General features: G+C 41.3%; 1 protein-coding gene across 3 annotated transcripts in view; it reads right to left on the bottom strand.

Moving 5' to 3' along the window:
* Positions 1 to 20,017, bottom strand: part of RAPGEF5 (Rap guanine nucleotide exchange factor 5) — a 219,319-nt gene that overhangs the window by 143,671 nt on the left and 55,631 nt on the right. For all 3 annotated transcript variants that reach the window (XM_073333740.1, XM_073333743.1, XM_073333742.1), the window contains exon 7: positions 10,734 to 10,782. In XM_073333740.1, coding sequence (XP_073189841.1) covers positions 10,734 to 10,782 — 49 coding nt within the window. The remainder of the gene's footprint in view (positions 1 to 10,733; positions 10,783 to 20,017) is intronic.

Here is a 20,017-nt window from a genome sequence, read left to right as displayed (position 1 = left end):
CCCTTGATCCTGGTGCCAATTCGCACAAGGCTAGACCCATAGCATGAGCTGGAACAGCCTTGAGATTGCTATAATTTAAACTAGCCATACACAGCTAGAGATTACTGGGGCACAGACATACCCTGGACACATTCTCCTCTTCGCACGACACAGTCTGCACCAGCAGCCAAGAAGGAGCATAGTCTAGGAACTGCTACACCAGTTGAGGAAAGCTCCAATGGGAGGGGAATCCTCTAATGGTAGGATGAACTGGAATTAGGGTTGCTTGTATTACCAAAACAGTGCAAAAGTAGACAAGACACGCTGGAAGATTTAAGCAACTGAGAAAGGGTTGGATGATTTGCACAATTCCAGATGTTAAGTAGAATTAGGGGTATTTAATTTTAAAATACACAGACAATACAAAAGGATGGAAGGATGGATAGACAAGCACAGAATAAAAATATATACAGTTTCATTTTTAATATTCAGTTTTATTTAAACAATGGCAACTCTTTTCTGGGCATAATCATCTTTCCATGTACAGAGTGGAAAGAACCGTGGAAATCTCCAAGTGTGGAGCAATCCATGGAACCCATAGCATTCAGCTCTTCCCAGGGGTTTTGCTGTATTGTGCTGCAACCCAGCTAGCTTTCTTTTTTAATAAAAGAAGTTTCTAACTGCAACCAGTTCCCTTCTGGATTTCAAAGATAACCTTCACAACACAAACCAATGCAATATCGTCATACTAATTCAGTAGCCAGCCAGCCTGGAACAATAACACCAGAAGAGGTGTGAATTTCCTCCATTTGGCTTAGTAGGGTATTAAGTTTGATGGCTAATTATTTAAATGTTTACACATAACTGCCATCACCGTTACTATGCAGCTCAGAATATTTGGCATTTTTCTTAAATCCTCAGTTCCCAGAGACAAACAATGATGGGGATATCTCATCTTTCATTATAAAAAAGAAGAAAAATTTCTAGCTCTCATGTTTGCAGAGAAAAGCTTGAAAATGTAACGTAAGTGCACTATAGAGGCTCAAAAATCAAAACCCACATTTATTTTTAGAAATCTCATGATTTTTAAGACAATTTCATGGTTTTGGGGGGCCTGACTCATGATTATGAAGTTTGAGATTGTGATATTGCTTGTTAATCTTTGGGTATGCTGCAAGGCCCATCTATTTACCCCAGGCATTTGTGGAGGGGACAACTGAGCTCTAGAGTGGCTTGGTTGCTATGACAACTGTGAATGATCTGACTATATTATAATGGCTGCTGATGAATATTAATATTCCAGATGGGGATAATGAGAGAGTCCATATTAACATTATTGTGGGAACTAAAGGCCAGATCCTCCAGTCTAGGTGAGCCATGCTTGGTGACAGACTAGGGCTGAGGGAGAAAAAATGGGGGGAAGAGAAGGAGCAAAGGTGGATTTAACCTTTTTCAGCCCTCAGATCTTGGGACTGATCTTAGCCAGTCCAAGCTCCCTCCTGCTTGTATCTTCCCAGCTGTACATATAGATATGAAGGGGAAAAAAATGGCTGAACACCATGAAAATCCAAGAAGCTGTAATACAAGATACTGTCATAATCCCAGAGGAAAAAAACCTCTTGAAAACAGAATTTGGCCAATTCTTCATTCACAGTAAATCTGATCTTTTCCCAGGAATTATTGTAAATATGCAGCTTGGAAAACTCATGGTTGACATGGTTCTTTTCAGAAACAATACTGAAATTGCCTTTAAGCCTCTTCACTCTTCCCTGCTATTTATGCATGTACATATGCAAATTACTGTAGTCAATTTCCCTCCACCAAGAACCAGACATAGCTCCGAAACAGTTGGCAGGCCCTTGGGAAAGTGTTGCCCAGACAGCTGTGCAATCAGCTGAGTAAATCAGCTAATTAAAAAAAAAACAAAGAGATACATAAAAATTATTAAAGAAAGAAAGAATCCTGCTTAGAGCATCATTTGATAACTTTGTATCTAGGAATGCTCAGCAGGCACCAGATAGGATAGATGTGTTTGTAAACTGTGGATTGAACTGCTGCACTGATAACAATGATGTTAGTTCCTCCCAAACAGCATTCTAATATGCTCTTAATATTTATGGTTTGTAATTTAAATCAATTTAACCATAAATTACTCCAGCCTTTTGTTTGTTTTAAAATGACATGGCCATGAAATGTAATGTTGATTTCATATCTCTGGTGTGCAAATGGTCATTAACTTTTGTTTGACCTTAGGTGTAGAACTAATATTAAATTTGCACAGAAGGTTACTCAGTATGGTGGTCTAGTTTCCACAAAGAAAATAGTTCCCAAGGGTCTTAATGCTGGAAACCATTTCTCAGATCTCAAATAGGAAACAGGACCTCTCCCCACAAAACGCAATAATATTTCCTCTTATTCTGCAGAGTTTTATCAAGGAGCAGCAGATAATAGCTATGGTAGGACTCTGAAATCTAAACAGAGCAAAACCAATGTCAGTAAAAGAGCAGACTGACGCAATTAAAAAATGTAGACTTGGTCTGTCTGACACCACATTACAGACAGAAAGGTTAATTTGTGTTCAGTTCCTCTCCACTGTAACTGAATGACCTCAACAGGAACAATATCTCAGCTTAAATAATTGTCAAACACAGGAATGCTAGTATCATAGGACCATTGTTATTTCAACAGTATAATAATATCCAGTATACTAAATGATGTTCTGGAATTCATTCATATTAGAGAAATGTCTTCATTATGATTTTCACATGTATTGTATATCTAAGTTTTGTTTACCAATACTTGCTGACTGTCCAGTCTCAGCTTAATTCTGTGGTGAATTACTTACCATTTGCTCCACATCTGACTGCCCAAATTCCACATAACATGATTGGTTTCAGAGTAGCCGCCGTGTTAGTCTGTATTCGCAAAAAGAAAAGGAGTACTTGTGGCACCTTAGAGACTAACCAATTTGAGAGCTGTAGCTCACGAAAGCTTATGCTCAAATAAATTGGTTAGTCTCTAAGGTGCCACAAGTACTCCTTTTCTTTTTACATAATATGACTGTGCTCTACAAGGACTTCATTTGAGAAACATACCTCTGACTAAACAAGCTTGGCATTTTATGCTTATTTTGTAATACAGACTCAGCTATTATTGATCCATTTGGAATTTGTAAGTCTGATTCTTCATTGCCTTGCACCTTGTGTAGTCATTTGCTACACTGCAAAGTGAGTGTAAATTGCTCCCTATGCACAAGTGTAAGATTTGCACAAATATAAGATTTTACCTATTTCACTCAAGAAGCAAAAGCAGTGGAGAATCAGGTGCAATAACTTTAAATAATCCCACTCTCTTATAACTAAATAATTTTTGCAGTAATGGGAGAGTCAGGGAAAATTCCTGTGTGTCCATATGCTCTAAACATACGCATCTAGCCAGTACTATTAACCTCTCATTCTCCTGAGCATTACATTTAAACCCAGAGAACTCTGAACTGCACTGAATGCTACTGTATCTTTAAAAAATAGTGTCACCTGACAACTACTGGAGCAGAATGCATTTTAGCAAAACTGTGGAAAGGTGGGGGAGAGACCATTAACTACTGGTCACAGACATGCCAAAGCCACGAAAAAAATGCAGAAATTGGGCTCGTTTTTGGCTTAATTGGATTGTGAGTTGCTTGTTGGCTAGTTTGTGGCTTGTTGCTTCTTTTTTTAAAATCAGCTCCCGGCAAGCAGGAGCAAGGGGATGGAGAGAGTCAGGGGTGCTCAGCGGGCCCACCACAGTCCCAGGCTGCACGGCGGGGGGAATCTAGTCAGTGTTGGGGTTCTTAGGGATTGGCTTGTTTTGGCCTTCCTTTGAAATGGGATTAGCTTGATTTTTGGCTTATTGTGAAAATCGGGGTGATTATCTACCACGTGAAAGTTGGCAACTGTGGATGGACATCTGATATCTGCTAGCAAGCAGAGAGAGAGAATGACACATGGAAATGTTAGAACAAGAGATTGAGCAGACTATAACACGGAGTGGGCAAACTTTTTGGCCAAAGGGCCACATCTGGGTGGGGAAATAGCATGCATGGCCATGAATATAGGGCAGGGGCTGGGGTGCAGGAGGAAGTGCAGGGTGTGGGAGGGGAGTGCAGTGTGCAGGAAGGAGCTCAGGGCAAGGGGTTGAGGTGCAGGGAGGAGTGTGGGAGGGGGCTCAGGGCAGGGGGTTGGGGTGTGGGGTACAGACTCCGGCCCGGTACTACTTACCTTGAGCAGCTCCGGGGTGGCAGCAGTGTGCAGCGGGGCTAAGGCAGGCTCCCTTCCTGCCCTGGCCCCATGCCCCTCCCGGAAGCGGCTGGCACCACGTCCCTGCGGCCCCTGCAGGAGGGAGGGCAGATGGCTCCATGCACTGCCCTCGCCTGCGGGTACCTCGCCTGAAGCTCCCATTGGCCGCGGTTCCCCATTCCCGGCAATGGGAGCTGCAGGAGGAGGTGCCTGCAGGCGGGGGCAGCGCACAGAGCCCTCTGCCCTTCCTCCCCCAGGGGCCACAGGGACACTATGCCGGCCGCTTCCAGAATCGGTGCGGGACCCACGGCGCCACGAGGGTGGCGATCCCACGGGCCGGATCCAAAGCCCTGACAGGCCAGATCCAGCCCATGGGCCGTAGTTTGCCCACCTCTGCTGTAACAACTGGTGTGAGGTGAAATACTGCTTCTATTTCACATAAAGCATTCTGCATGCTCAGTCTGAAAACGAAACAAAGAGGATTCTGAGTGTTTGGAGAAGAGAGTCTGTGGGTTCCCCCCCCCCATATGTTTATTTGAGCGAATGCAAACAAAACATCCACCCAATAACCTCTTTTTGGACCAACACTGACTATATTTTAGTTCACAGTCAATGAATTTAAGGCTAGAAGGAACCACACAAATCATACAGTCTGACCTCCTGAATATCACAGGCCACCAAGGGCAGCCAGCACCCACATACTAAACCATATAACTGAAATTAGACCAAGGTATTACAACCCTCAGGAAACTAAACTATTATGTGCCATAGGAAAAGAATAGGAAGAATTGAGGTGCACCAGTGCCCGAAGACCCTGCAATGGTAAGAAATTGATCAAGATGAACCTGGCAAGCGAGCCGTGCCTCACACTGCAGAGGAAGATAAGAACTCCCCAAGGTCATGACCAGTCTGACCTGGGGCAAAATTCCTTCCCAGCCCCACATATGGTGATCAGTTAGACTCTGAGCATGTGATCAAGAACATCCAGTTGAGCACCTGAGAGAAAGAGTGCTCAGTTCCACCTCAGAACATTGGCCTGCCCCGTCCAATGCCCCATCTCCAGCTGTTGCCATCTCTGATGCTTCCGAGGAAGGAGATCAAAAAAACCCCATAAAACAAACACACTCCTAACACAAAATACTTTGGGGGAAAAGATTTCTACCCCTGCAGGTGACTGTCTGAAGCCTTGAAACATGAGATACAGTTCACTGTTGCCCACTCTGTGATGCTATGTATGAAACATGTGTCATCCACATAATCTTGTTGCAATATTAAATTCTTATGCACAAATTCCTTATAAAATGTGCCAAAATATTTATCCCAAGAGTTTCAAATTAACTTGAAAATCAAACAAAACAGGACCAAATTCTTCCTTGGTGTAACTCCGCAGATTTTACTGAACTTACTAGAGTATGTTCTTTTGACTATGACTTTTTTAATACCCCAGAATTGTGTGTGATTTACATACCGTTAAATATACATAGGAGAAAAAAGGGTGCAGCTTTGTTGTTTCAGTGTATGATAAATCTATCACGTGTTACCCAATGGATCTTTGAGCTCACAGCACAGCTAAGGGTTGGAGTAATGCAGATGCAGAGTATTAAGGATATTAAGACACTGATAGGAAGGAACACTTCATGTAAGCTTAACTGGATGATACAAAGAGCTGCATTCTTTGGTACTAAAGGGAGCCATGTCCAAACTTTGTGAACCAAAGGCAGGTCTACTGCAGTGAATGACCTTTCCAGAATCATGCAGGAGCTTGGGTCAATCTAGTGCGTGTTCCGTCAACTACACAAACAACTTTGGTGGCTTGAAAAGGCCATTTCAGACAAGCCAATGTGTCTGCCCTTTACTTCAGGACATGAAATTGTTTCAAGTACAATATTGCTGATTGTGTTTTTAGCTGCACCTTTTATTTAGAGCTACAATGCAGCAAAGCTTTTGAGAAAGACCTGCAGATTTTGCTATTTTTTCCAGTTATGATTCCATAACCATCAGAGTGGAACACTAGATGGGTGAAGGGGAGCTTAAGATGACACTACCAGTGCCTACCTAAGGTGGGGCACTCCTAAGTCATTGTTTTGAAATGGTGCTGAATGTTACCTGAAGCGAACATTTTTATGAGAATCCTGTCTTATCCCACACACACTTCTAAATTTGACCCTCGTATTTAAGAACTGAACATCTGAAGGAATTGAAAGGTGGAGTGAAATAAGGTCCTGACTAAAGAATATATAAGTCAGTCCACTGAAAAGACTCCTTAAAAAAACCCACAAAAGGCAGTAAGGTTTTATAGATATCAAGGTCACAAGTTTAACCTTTTCTCATCTGTTCAAACTTTTCCAGTTTTCTCCACAGGGCAATAAGTACACCATACTTACCGTATGTCACTACTATTTTGTTCCATAAAGTGGAATAAATTTTTTCAATCCTCACAGACTTTCAGCTACATAAAAAAGCCAAAATGAACCAGGTTAATTTCACACTGCAGGTTTTGCATCTGTCTTCAGCTTTTAATGTACCGTGGCTTGCAAGAGTATAAATTCAAAAGGAATTTAAAGTGTTCCAAGGCTAAGCACATACACTGAAGTTTTCCATATTCTATGCATTGATCTTTGGTCACCGATTTTGGTCAATATCCTGTACCTCATTTTGAAATTTAGATAGGTGAAAATCTACTTGAAATTGATGATTTTTGTGTCCTTTACAATGCTGACCTTACAATCAGTGTTTAACAAGTAAATACAAAAATTACATATTACAGATTATTTACATAACACCATTATGTTCTTATGACAAATGAAAATTCTCTTAAAAACTATTCAGTTAAGAGACTGTTTCCTTCAATTTTTGGAAAAACAGCACATTATGGGAGCTACCAGCAACAAACAATATTCTAAATAAATTGATAATTCAAAACACCAACATTCCTGTAATTTAAGGCTGAGAAAGGTCCTGCCTCTTTTACTGATTCCCTAAGAAGACTCCAGTCTCTCCAAGGAAAACAAGACTTAATTCATCTAACTATTTCTAAGGTTAATAGACAGGAACAGCAGCAATTTTCATGCATGCTTTATATACCACAAAGAAGAGCACAAAACCATTTTTCTCCCTTGCAAGGCTCCTTTACAATGAGTTTTAATCTAATCAAATAAAACTGTAACAATGGTGTCTGGGCACTGCAATGTTGCTGAGATATTCAGTTGCTACGAGTGGTGAAATTTAGTCTTCCTTTTTTGGTTTCAAAGATACTGGCTTAAAACAGTGTGTGTGCAGAATTCCAAAATATCTATCTTCTTGTACCATGTCAATCACAAGGATATCTGAGCAACATACATATATTGACATGAATGTCACAATAAATGTCTCTCTCATTTTCTTTCCCTTGCTTTGAAAGGAGTGGTGTTTTTTGTTTGGGTTTTCCATTTTTGCTTCTACCATTTGTGAATTGCCCCCTAGTTTTGTCCCTTTCCTCGAGTAATTTATTGGAAGACCATAATCCTTTTCTCAACGCCCTAATAGATTGATTTATTTACTGGTAACACACATTCCCCATCAAGTATGGTCTGGTATTGACAAGAACATGGTGCCTCTTTCCACCATGGGTATAAGATACGAAATAGTCATAATTACCTCTTTTCATATGTTGATGAAACCTCTTCTACCATGAGCATGTACCACGGCCAAATCTTATTTAATTTTTAAAACAAAACAAAACACAACCAGAAAAAGAGTGGAGTTCTGATAAATACACACATTTCCTCTAGGCACCCAGAGTTAATATTCCCCCTGCCCAAGCACAGCAAATATTATTTACCTTTCTGTAAAGCAGGCTACAATGTTTGCATGAAGAGTGCTGTATAAAAGCAGACAATGTGACCAAGTGATTATTGCTATCAGTATCATAGAAAAACAACATCAGAGTACAAATCAGCCAGTTTTGCCAGCATAATTAAACCACTGTGTGGGCACTTCCACAAATTAAAATCACTCAGGGCCAAATTCCACAGTCCTTTAATCAAGCAAAATACCCATTTTTTGCCCTAAACAAAAGTGCTAACCAAAGCTCAAGAGGAAATGTTTAGGGATATGCAATAAAAAATACAATCAACACATGGGCTTCTGCAAAACATCCGTGTCTTGAGGGGTTCAAATCTGTAAGAATCTTTTAAACAGATCTCTACAAAGAGAAGCAGATTCCTTCATGTGTTCAAGTTCCAGTCAGTACATAAGGAAGCCATACTGCACCAGCCCTGATTTGAAGTAGAGTAGCCACACGGCTGCTCTCCCTTACATTAGTGGCACATGCTCTCCCTACGGATAAGCCCTGTCTCACATCAACATGCCACCTACATCAGGATGGGAGTGAGGATAGTTAATTCAGGAGCCAACTCCACTGGTTTTATGCCAAAAGAGAATTTGCACACAAATCTTCTTTGTCTGACAGTTGGTGGTTTATTTCCTGTAAACATGGTATTTTGAACATGGTTGGAAAACTATATGATGGAAAGATGTGGGGCTTTCAGATCTTAACATACTGTAAGAAGCTCTCTCTCGGAATACTCCAAGCTTTATCAGGCAAGACACACTGAGAAAGCAATAAAGCTTATCAATATAAACTAACAGTCAAGACTAGAGCTAATGGCTGTGACCTTAACCATCAGCAATAAAGTAAATAAGAGTAAACAGCTATCCTAACTCACTCTTCCCCTAAAACAATAAGAATGTTAACTTAATTTACACCTTACTATAATGCCTGACCCTGCAATACCTCTCCATACACTACTCCAACATAAGGCATTAAGAAATGCAAATACAATGTTACTGTTTAAAAACAAAAACAAGCATGCACTAGTTAAACGGACCATAGGAGTAGCTTTTTGCAAATTTGAGCTGCCATACCAAATTCTTAAAATAATGCATTAGAAAGGCCTTGCCTACCCTTGAAAGTTCTACCAGTATTACTATTTCATTTAGGGGTAGGGTTGCCAGACATCCGGTTTGAATGGAATGCCCGGGAAAAGGGACTCGGTCAAAAAGGTAGGCTCCCTGCCTGCCCTAGCTCCGAGCAACTCCCGGAAGCAGCCGCCAGGTCCTTGCAGCCCTAGGCGCATGGCCAGTCAGGGAGGCTCCGCACACTGCCATCGCCCCAAATGCAGCTCCCATTGGTCAGGAACCGCAACCAATGGGAGCTGGGGGGTGGTGCCTGTGAGTGCGAGGGCAGCACACAGAGCCTCCCTGGCCACCCATGCGCCACGGGACTGCAGAGACCTGGGGGCTGCTTCCCCACACCCCGAACCTCCTGCCCCAGCCCGGAGTCCCCTCCCACACCCAAACTCCCTCCCAGAACCTGCGCACTCCCAACACCTTGCCCCAACCCTGAGCCCCCTTCTGCACCCCAACCCCCTTATCCCCAACCCCACCCTAGAGCCCACCCCCCCACACACACCCTGCCCCAGATCAGAGCCCCCTCCTTCACCCCAACCCTTCATCCCCAGCCCTAACCCAAAGCCCACTCCACCAGCCAGAGTCCTCACCCCTGCCCCAGCCTGGTGCCCTCTCCTGAGTCCCTCATTTCTGGCCCCACCCCGAGCCCTTGCCTCTCCCCCCCCCGCACCTAAACCCTCTGCCCCAGCCTGGAGCCCTCTCCTGTACCCCAAACCCATGTCCCAGGCCAGTGAAAGTGAGTGAGGGTGGGGGAGAGCGAGCGAGCGACAGAGGGAGGGGAAATGGAGTGAGTGGGGATGGGGCCCCAGAAGCAGCAGGGAAGGGGCAGGGGAATTCGGTTTTGTGCCGTTAGAAAGTTGGCAACCCTATTTAGGGGTATGAATTTTTCTAAATGGTAAAATCCCTAGAGTATGGGTTGCACTACACCAGTGTAGTATAGACAAGTCCTAAGGCAACATGCTCTTGGTGGCATTTTTGCTGTCACTTTATATCACCTAAAAGGAGATGTATAGAAGCAGCAAAATATACCCCAGCAAACAAGGACATAGCAAATCATTAAAAAAAAAAAAAAAAAGGGCCAAAACAAAGTTGGCAGTAATAGGGAAAATACACAAAGAAATTTGTAATTCACGATCTTGTTAACAGAAATATCACAACATTCAAAATCAAGAACTGTGCATTTGTAATAAACAAATAAACATTATTACATATAAATATAAGCAAAAAGAAGACTTACACTGTGCTTAACTAAAGCAGCCCCAAACAGTTCACACTCTCAGCAACTATTCTGCCTTTACACTTTATCAGGTGGGATACCAGATGGCGGGAACACCACGGTAATTATATAGTGTTGATACAAGAGACTCTTCCACCACACAGTCCTTTAATGGGGAATGAGATTTTGTATTTCTTGCTTTCTAATACAACCTACATTTTAATAAGTCAACAATGAAGAATCAAATACTTTAATAAATGACAGAGAAGAACAATGTTATAAAGCCCCACTAAGGACCAATTGTCTGTACTCACCTGACTTTCTTGCTTTCAAAGCAATGACAGCAGCTAGTTCTTTCTGTACCTAACACATGAGAAAAAGAGATGATGGTTAGAAATATATAATTAAACAGAAAAATGCGGTATCAGCAAGATACAGCAAATTAATAATCTTCCAGATATTCATTGCATATAGAATAATACAGATGTTTCACTAATTTGTTTTTTCTGTTTGGTTTTAAAACCTGACCCACGTTTTCCAGCAATCCCATTTTTCTTTCAACTGGGAATGCTGTGACTTTTTTGTGATTTTAGTTTCATGTAAATTTTGCATATTCCGTAGAGATTAAGCCATTCTGTTGACTGTGGCATTTGATTTATTTTCTCTACAAACTTCTTCTCGTGTATGTACCTAAGGCTTCCTCACCTCTCAGTCAAACGTTTGTTTTTCCCTCTGTGATTGCACTGCAACTCTGTGTTTGCTTTGTGACTCCAGGGGCTAAGGTGAGTTCTCTGTGCTGGAGTTGAGCTGAGGTTTTGCAAGCATATGCTATGTATTTATTTACTCAGTAACATCTCTTCATATCACCAACTCAATCAGCTCTTCACCTCAAAAAGATTGTTTTAAGAACAAAGCTGTAATGGTAATTAATATTATAGGGTGGTATTTTCTTTCTTTCTACCCTCATACAGGTGAAATACACCAGTGCAAAGCACACCACATCATCTAAATCATGATCATCTCCTCCAGTATTTACACATTTTTACCTCATTCCATTTAGTCTGTCAGCTCTTATTTCTTACTGAAGAACAGGTTTGGTCTTGCAGCGAAGACACTGGTCTACAAATCAGGAGATCAGAGTTCCATTCCTGACTCCACCACACCCTTCCTGGATAACCCAGGGCAAATCTGAATTTATTTTTGCCTCAGTTTCCCCATCTATAAAATGAGGCCAGAAATATTGATCTACTTCACAGGATGTTGTGAGGCTTAAGTTAATTCATTGGCAATGTTTGTAAAGCTAACATGCTTTGATGTGCACTGATGGAAGGCACTAGCGAAGTTTAATTCATTATTGAGTTAATTATTTTACAGCTTCCTGCAGGAAATTATTATTTCTGGAGGAAGAAAAATCTGCAATATTTCCCACTCCATCTACAAACCCACCAGTTTCTCCTCATCCTCCCAAATGAAACACAAAAGAGGAAAATCTACCTATATCCTTTTTATTGATCCCCAAAACACAGATTTATTACTTCTAAGATGACTCTCTTTTAGAAAGCATTGAAGATATAAGATTAATTCAAAAACACATATAACAATCCAATATAAACATAATAATGCTCTTGTAACCTGCACAGTTTGTCAACTCTTTTACCTACAGAGAAGGGGGGAAGGAAAATCCAAAAGGCAAAACACCAACTAAATTTTCCGTTGTCCAGTTTTGTTTTGTTTTGGTTTTTTTTTGGGGGGGGTGGGAAACCCAACCTGAAACTTTAGAAAAAAACCATTTATTTGCAAAAGGTTCCCATCTGAACAAAAGTTTGAAAAATTTAAACCAGCTCTATTACCACTATTCTCAGTAAGATTCTTTTTGCCCTCCCTCAGACCAGAAGATAAACAGTGAATGATTATTTCATAAATAATAAAAAGCACAAGTTTGAGCATACCCACTCAGTGAAACAGAAATTAATATTGAGCTTAAGAACTTGATCCTAAAGGTGCTGAGCAATCTGACTCATGCTCCATCAAAATATTTAAACTATGTGCGTAACTTTAAGTATGTGAGTAGTCCCATTGACTCTTTATTGTTCCACAGCTTGGAGCAGTGATTGTCACAGTAAGGGGAAAGTATAAAAAAAGACCTTTTAACTGTAGACAAAGGAAGAATACTCAATTGCACTTCCAGAGATTCTGAAAATTATCCCTTCTTCTCATCCTGCTCATCCACAAAATAATAACCTGCCCCCTACTGCCATAGAGAAATACATGTCTTCCATAAGATATTCTTGGCCTAATAGGGAAAAGCCAAGCCAAGTTCCAACCAGAATTCTTCACTCGTTAGGTTAATGTCTACAGATGAATTCCTCTACTCAAAGAAGAACTGGAACAGAATCAGGAAACACTCTGGCCTGTTCTCCAGCACACACGGTTTCAGTTACTTCGCTAGCAGCCTCTGCCTCCACCCTATGGAGAACTTTACACGTGTTATACCTTAAATTTATTACATAATTAGCACCATGCAGCTCATGAATCTCTTTTAATGGTCCTTTCTTGATCAGTATCTCCAATGGTTTCTGTGAATGTTACCTACTGGACTTTAGTCAGTTTATAAGTACAGGAAGGTCTTTTGCACTTTGGGTGTGTCTACGCGGCAACTGGGAGTGAGCTTCCCAGGCAGGTAGACAGACTCATGCTAGTGGAGCTTGAGCTAGTGCACTAAAAATAGCAGCTTGGACATTGTTGCTTGGGCAGCACCTTTACAACTGAACACATCTCATTGGCCTTCTTCTAACCAAAAGCCCACAAAGGATTCAAGCTAAACAAGAAATACATGAATATTCTCTGTAATGTACAGAGCACAACACTGGGAACAAAACTGTGAATATACAATCCTCTTGAGCAGCAACAGGACAGAAGAATAATATTTTGTATGAATTAATACTTGTAGCTGGGTCTAAGAGTCAAACTGTCAACTGTTTCTAGGCCAGTAAATGCTTCTGGGCAATCAGAGAGGTAATTTTGTTAGTCATACATTAATAGGGTACAAGCTGCCTTGCCATGCATAGAACAGCACCTGTTTCTAGTCAAAAACGGAACTGAATGATGAGTGACTGGCAGAATCTGTACACTCAAAAGACAGAAAATGGTGTTGCAGTGTCGGTCATTTACAGGGTAAAAATTATAGAGTTAGGGGCTATTGAAAGATACAATTTCTTCACCTGTCTAGCAGCTACCTGATGTCTTGTATATCTTAGAGAATTAAAGATGCAAGACATATCCTTAACGCTATTGGAAATGCGAATAAAGACTCTCAGCTATGCCACAGACTGAATAAAACACAATAATTACCAGCAGGTAAATAGTTCAGACACAGCATGGGCCTACAAACTAAAGCTCACTAATGGCAAAATTCTAATTATATAAATTTTTATAAAATCTTCGCTATCATAGAATGTTTTTCTTAACTGCAATTTAGCTTCCTTTCTTGGCTTGTTCCCTCCTTGCTCCCTATTGGGTTTCATTACCAGGTATTGTTTCTTTTGGAAGTTTTTGCGTTCTCAGAATTACAGTACAATTTGCCTTCTCTTGATGACTCAGCCACTCTGGAACTGATTAGTTAGGGAAATGCACATTTGTTTTAAACAATGGTTAAGGGGACTGTAGGAGATAATAGAGATAGCTATGGTTAAGAAAGCCAAGTTTGGTGGAACTGCAGGAAACAACTGCAAATGATTTTGTTTCCAGCAGAATGGTTACTTTAAAAAACAAACAAACAAAAAATACCCACTCTAAGAGCAGAGACCTTTGTAAAAGACATGAAACTAACTCTTAAGGCTTGTCTACACTTAAAACACTACAGTGGCACATCTGTGCTTCAGTGTAGACACTAACTGCATAATCCTAGGTAGGTAATCCACCCCCCAGAAAAGTGGTAGCTAAGCCACTAGAAGAATTTGTCTGTTGACCTAGTGCTGCCTACACAGGGATACAAGTCGGATTAACTACACCACTTAGTGGTGTGGCTTTTTCACACCCCTGATGGACCTGGTTAAACTGACCTAATTTTCTAGTGTAGACCCGGCCTCAGAGTGCTAGTCTCACTCTTCCCCACTCCCAAAACATGGTATTGCTCTTTTCTGTGATGGATGAAGCAGAGTCTGTCAAAACAAATGAATCTAGTCTATCAAATCATTTGCTCGTATTATCAGTTAAAATGAGCTACTACCAATGTTGCCAAGCCGAAGTCTATATAAACCTACTGACATGCAGGCAGTTAAAGTGCCTGAATGGATACATTTACATTGTGTAACCTATTTAGTCATGAATTTAAGCATAATATTCTAATTATCTTTGAGTTTTGAGAAACATTCCAAGGCATCTAACACTGTTTACACATCCCGTGTGGCTCCCAAAAAGAAGCTTCTTTACTGTGTCCTTTCACTGACTGTTCAAACCAGAGCACTGTGGGAAGCCTGATGTGTGTTTATATTGCAAAGATCTTACACCACCTGCTCTTAGAGGTTTTGTGATGAAGCAAAGCATTAGGATGTTTATATAGTATATCTGTGAAGCACAGTTTCCTCATCCTTTGAGAAGTCACCAAACAGCACAGTCAGAGAGCACACATTGGATTTACTTTGTATTTTTAAAGTACAAATTAAACTTTTGAGTTTTTGTGCCTTGTTGTCTAGGATAACCTGAGAGAGAACATTTCATGCAAATTCTCATTTTCAGATTCTGAGAGGATAGTCAGCCTTTCTTACAGTTTAAACTCACATTCAAAACATTAACACAGAGAAGACTATTTCAAACTTTTGAAAAAGATGTAGAGGTGGTAGCGTTAATCCAATAGATAAATAATTTTTAAAAATGCTCATAGTTCTGACTGTTTAAGTGCACTGTCTCTTTTTGTTTGAGATTCCCCAAGTCTGTCCTTCACTAAATCTAGAAGATCCCACATATATACCTGACATTTATTTTTAGTTCAATAGAAATTTATGTAGGCACTACCTTCTTAACTATGGCCACTTAGGCTCCTGCTCTTCCATGTAGCACCAAAAACCGCAGTGGGTGCAATAACAAAGTAAAATGTTCAAAAGAATGGTCTTTTTAGACTCTTTAGACATACAGGAGGATAAGCAAGCCTCTAATCTACATAATTTTTTTTTTTTACATCCGCATTGTTTTCCAACATAGGATACCATTTAGATAGCATGTTTGGTTTGTAGTGGCAAACTTGACACAAATTATATATTCAGTAGCTCAATTTCTTATGGTAATTTATAGGCACAACTACTGCTTGAAACATGCATTTTAAATTAAGCCCAGATTAGTCTCCCCAACAAGACATGCAAATACCAATTTTGCCTGAAGCTGTTTATGCAGAAGTAAGATAATAGCTTGCCCATGTGTATTGGGTGAATGAATGTTATCCAGAGATTTCATTCAGTGAAATGGAGCACGGGAATTGGGTACCCCTCAGAAATGTCAAATGTGTTTAAACTGAAATAGCATGTATAATATGCCCAATGAACATATAAAGTCTAGGGACTATGGGCCAAGTCCAGAGAGGTGCTCAGCACCCTCAAGTCCACTTGACTTCCATGGAAACTGAAGGGCCTCAGCACCTGGTAGGATCAGGCCATTTAGAAGACATAAAAAGCTCAGTTGAGGCTAGAGAATTATTATTTTTTAAATCTAGATATGTACATTTTTTTCATGCAGCACTTCCAGGGGGAGTTGCTGGCTTGCTTCTGGTCTTAATCCAGTAGAGAAAAGCAAGTTTTTGGCAATATCTTGTTTAGTGTCCACACAGCTAGTGGTGTGCGTGTGCATGCATGTGGTTTTTTTTTCAGATTCTGAATTTTCAGACCTAAATTCAAAGAAACTGCCTTGATGACACCTTGTCACCATTGAGCATTTTGAGACATTGGCACTTATCACCCTTTCTCCTGAATCACAAACCAGGTAACAGTGAAACCATTTTTACTGAATTTTAACTATTTTTAATGAAAACGTCACACTAATATTTTTATGGAATATAAGTGATTCATGAAGGGTGAGTATGTCATACACCATGTTCCCGGAATATGGAATGGTACATAGGGTGACATGTACATTGAAACCACCGTCACATGAAGTATGGCCACAGTCATAGTGGCATCAAATACAAGAGAACCACAAAGAAGATATTAAGTTGAGGATTGCTGCATCTTCTCACCTTAAGGCTCTGCTCAGCTGTACTCCTGCCTACATCTCCCCTATCTTTCTCACTTTAACTCCTGTGCTCCCCCACTTTTAAGTCGCTTCCACCGCTCCTGGCTCTGTGTACTCCCCCTCTCTGGCCCCATCCTCCCCCTGTTCTGGGGATATTCCTTGGAAGGGGGAGAAATGTCTCCCACGAAAGCTTATGCTCTAATAAATATGTTAGTCTCTAAGGTGCCACAAGTACTCCTGTTCTTTTTGCGGATACAGCCTAACATGGCTGCTACTCTGAAACCTCAGATTCTCTGAGTACACCAATGAGTGGAATAGAAAGATGAGGAAGGTATTCTGTTGGATATTTTAAAAATGAAATCTCACTGAAATACTAAACCAGATGAGCAAGGTTCATTAAGCTCTAGTTGGGGGAAAAACCTGTAGCAATAATAGCCTTAGTAACAGGTCATAACATAAGCAGAGATCCAATAAAACCAACTGCCAGAAGATACAGTTTGAATGCGAGTCAGAAGCTATTTTGCATACAGACTCTTTCACATGAAAAAAATACCAAATACCACAGAGAGTGGGGGTGGGAAAAATCACAGAAGAGTGCATTCAGCAGTGCAACCCAAACATATGGAAAAGTTCCATGGCAGGTTCAAACCAACCAAGTGCAAGAGCGGGCAAGACATTTGGGTGTTGGACCAGGGAGGGGAAGAGGCAAGAGGCAATAACACTAATAAAACAGACCAGGGACCCAAAATGTAAACAGCACACAAACCAACACGTTCTAGGCAAGACACAAGAAATAAAAGCCATCATTTACAGCAGTAGCAGAAACAAAACTTTGCTTAGACCTAATAAACCTCCAGAACAGACAACTCATTACTGTCAGTGACATTAACAGACATCCAAGCTCAAAACAACCTGTAAGATACCACCGAAGAAGCAAAAAAATATTTTGTATGTAATCTCAGCATGACATGAAATAATGATCTGTCACTCATTCCTAATGGAAATGTGGACTCAGACAAATCCTTATCCCCAGTTTGATCTGCTCAGTAACATACCTGTTGGGGGAGTTTGCCTTTCCTTTGTCTGTATTGGATCAGTCTGCGTGTGCGTGCGCCTTTTTTTTTTTTTTTTTTTAAATGTACTGTGAGGGCCAAGGCTGATTTTGGGTAACTAAAAGTTAAAATAAAGAGCTTGTGAGAGTCAGCAGGAATGGTAGTGTTGCAATGTCCTACAGTTCTATGGCAACTTGAGCTTTCTGCTGACTTTAAGGGTAGGATTTCCAAAAGCTTCTGAATTGTTTAGGAGCACAAATCCAAATGAAAATCAGTGCAACCTTTATTCCAAAATCGCATAGGAACTTTTGAATATTTCATCTTTGTAGCACATATAGATTATTATTACTGGTGTATTCATCCCCATAAGTGTTAAGGTGCTCTATGGGCAAATAGATCGCTGTTCTTGCCCTGTAGTATTTACAGTCTGTTTAGGTGAAACATGATGAATTATACCAGCAGCCGCTGGGGGATAAGGGTAAGGGAAAGAAGGATGTGAATGTGATGTTACCAACTTGTGCAATTGTATTGCAAAGTAGGGCTGGATTCAGGCAATCTGAGGCCATGGGCCCCATGTCATAGTGTGTCTCCTGCAGCTCCACCCCTGTACTTCCCCACTTGGTGTAGCATAGCCATAGAACTCCCCGCTTCCCAGAGCGGCAACATCCAGAAGTGGCAGTAGAGGTCTATACCCTTAGAAGCAGCAGGGTCAGTAAAAAGGGTCAGCTATCCCCTCCCTAGAGTGCAGGGGTGCTAGTAGGAGGGGCCCTCAATCCTTATCCCAGCTGTTGGAATGTATCTGCATGGCTGGATCAGTTCTGTTGCATCTTCTCCTCCTGCCACATACACAGTCTTCTGCTGGGGTGGTGTTGGTGGGACCCCACAGCGGGTCTTTGAATTAACAGCCTGTTGAAATGCATGGGGCAGTTCTTTCCCAGCTGTCATTTCCGGCTCTCCGCATACTGAGACTGATGTCACTGAATGGCCTATATTTGGTTCACTTTTTCAAGTTTTTCTTCTCAGCCATAAGGGCTAGAAACCTTTTTACTTTTCACTGAAGACCAAGAGTCTGCTGTAATTACATGGCTCCAGGACCTAGGAGCCTGGGCATGAGCCTAGGGTGCCTTATTCTGGCTCTAATCATGAATTTTCAGAGAGTTATGGGAGTTTTTTGTTGTTGCTTTTTTTAAAGTCTCATACCATCTCAGAATCCTGGACTTCAAAACTCCTGAAATTTCCCTTTTTCAAAATGGCCTCCATCTTCCATTTCTTTCATAGAATCATAGAATATCAGGGTTGGAAGGGACCTCAGGAGGTCATCTAGTCCAACCCCCTGCTCAAAACAGGACCAATCCTCCATAGTTGCCCCAGATCCCTAAATGGCCCCCTCAAGGATTAAACTCATAACCCTGGGTTTAGCAGGCCCATGCTCAAACCACTGAGCTATCCCTCCCTCCCCAATATGCCCTCAGCCAAGATGGTCACTGTATATGCAGACTTTGCATGTGGAAGACTGCCACATTCAACTGTTTTCAATAATACTCAAGTCATGTTGCCTCAGGGAAGTGGCCACGTCTTGGACTCTACGGCTAGTGGGCTGGACAAGAAACTCTGAGGAGACAAGGGAACATAAGAAGCAGGAGACAGCTTGAAGAGGAGCAGGGGAAGGTTGAGGAGTTGTGCCAGGGAGTCTGGGGTCGTGCATGAAGAGACTGAACGAGGAGCAGGGGTTGTAGCAGGTGAATGGAGAAACTAAGATGCAGGCAGAGAAATGTGGATTAATGCACTTTCTCCAATGCTGCCTGCTATACCTGGCACTGAGTCCATGCCCCAGGCTGTCTACATTATGATTTAAAGGTGTGATGTTAATTTGAGGTAGTTAGCTCAATCTAACCTACCAAGTTCCTGGCTGCACTAGGAAAAAAATAATGTGTTTTACAACAAGATAGCTAAGACACAAAATCCTAGCATAGACAGGGCAAACTGTAATCTTACTTTGATGCAACTTTCTGAGGTCAACCCTGGGGGACATCCAGTCTCACAATAAGAGAAACATCTGGCCAAATTCCTCTCTCTTTTACACATAGGCCTTGTCTACACTGCCATGATAAACTGATCTAAGTTCCGCTACTTCAGTTATGTGAATAATGTACTGAAGTAGACGTAGCTAGAACCACTTACCACAGTGTCTACACCACACTGTGTCAACAGAAGACACTTTTCCGCTGATTTATCTTACTCTTCCGAAGGAGATGAGTACAGAAATTGACAGGAAAGCGCTCTCCCATTGATTTAGCACATCTTCACCAGACCCACTAAATCGCTGC

Source organism: Lepidochelys kempii, chromosome 2 (genome assembly GCF_965140265.1).
Source record: "Lepidochelys kempii isolate rLepKem1 chromosome 2, rLepKem1.hap2, whole genome shotgun sequence".
Classification (NCBI taxonomy): domain Eukaryota; kingdom Metazoa; phylum Chordata; order Testudines; family Cheloniidae; genus Lepidochelys; species Lepidochelys kempii.
Note: the sequence above shows the minus strand (reverse complement) of the source record. Positions and strands in the feature narration are given on the sequence as shown.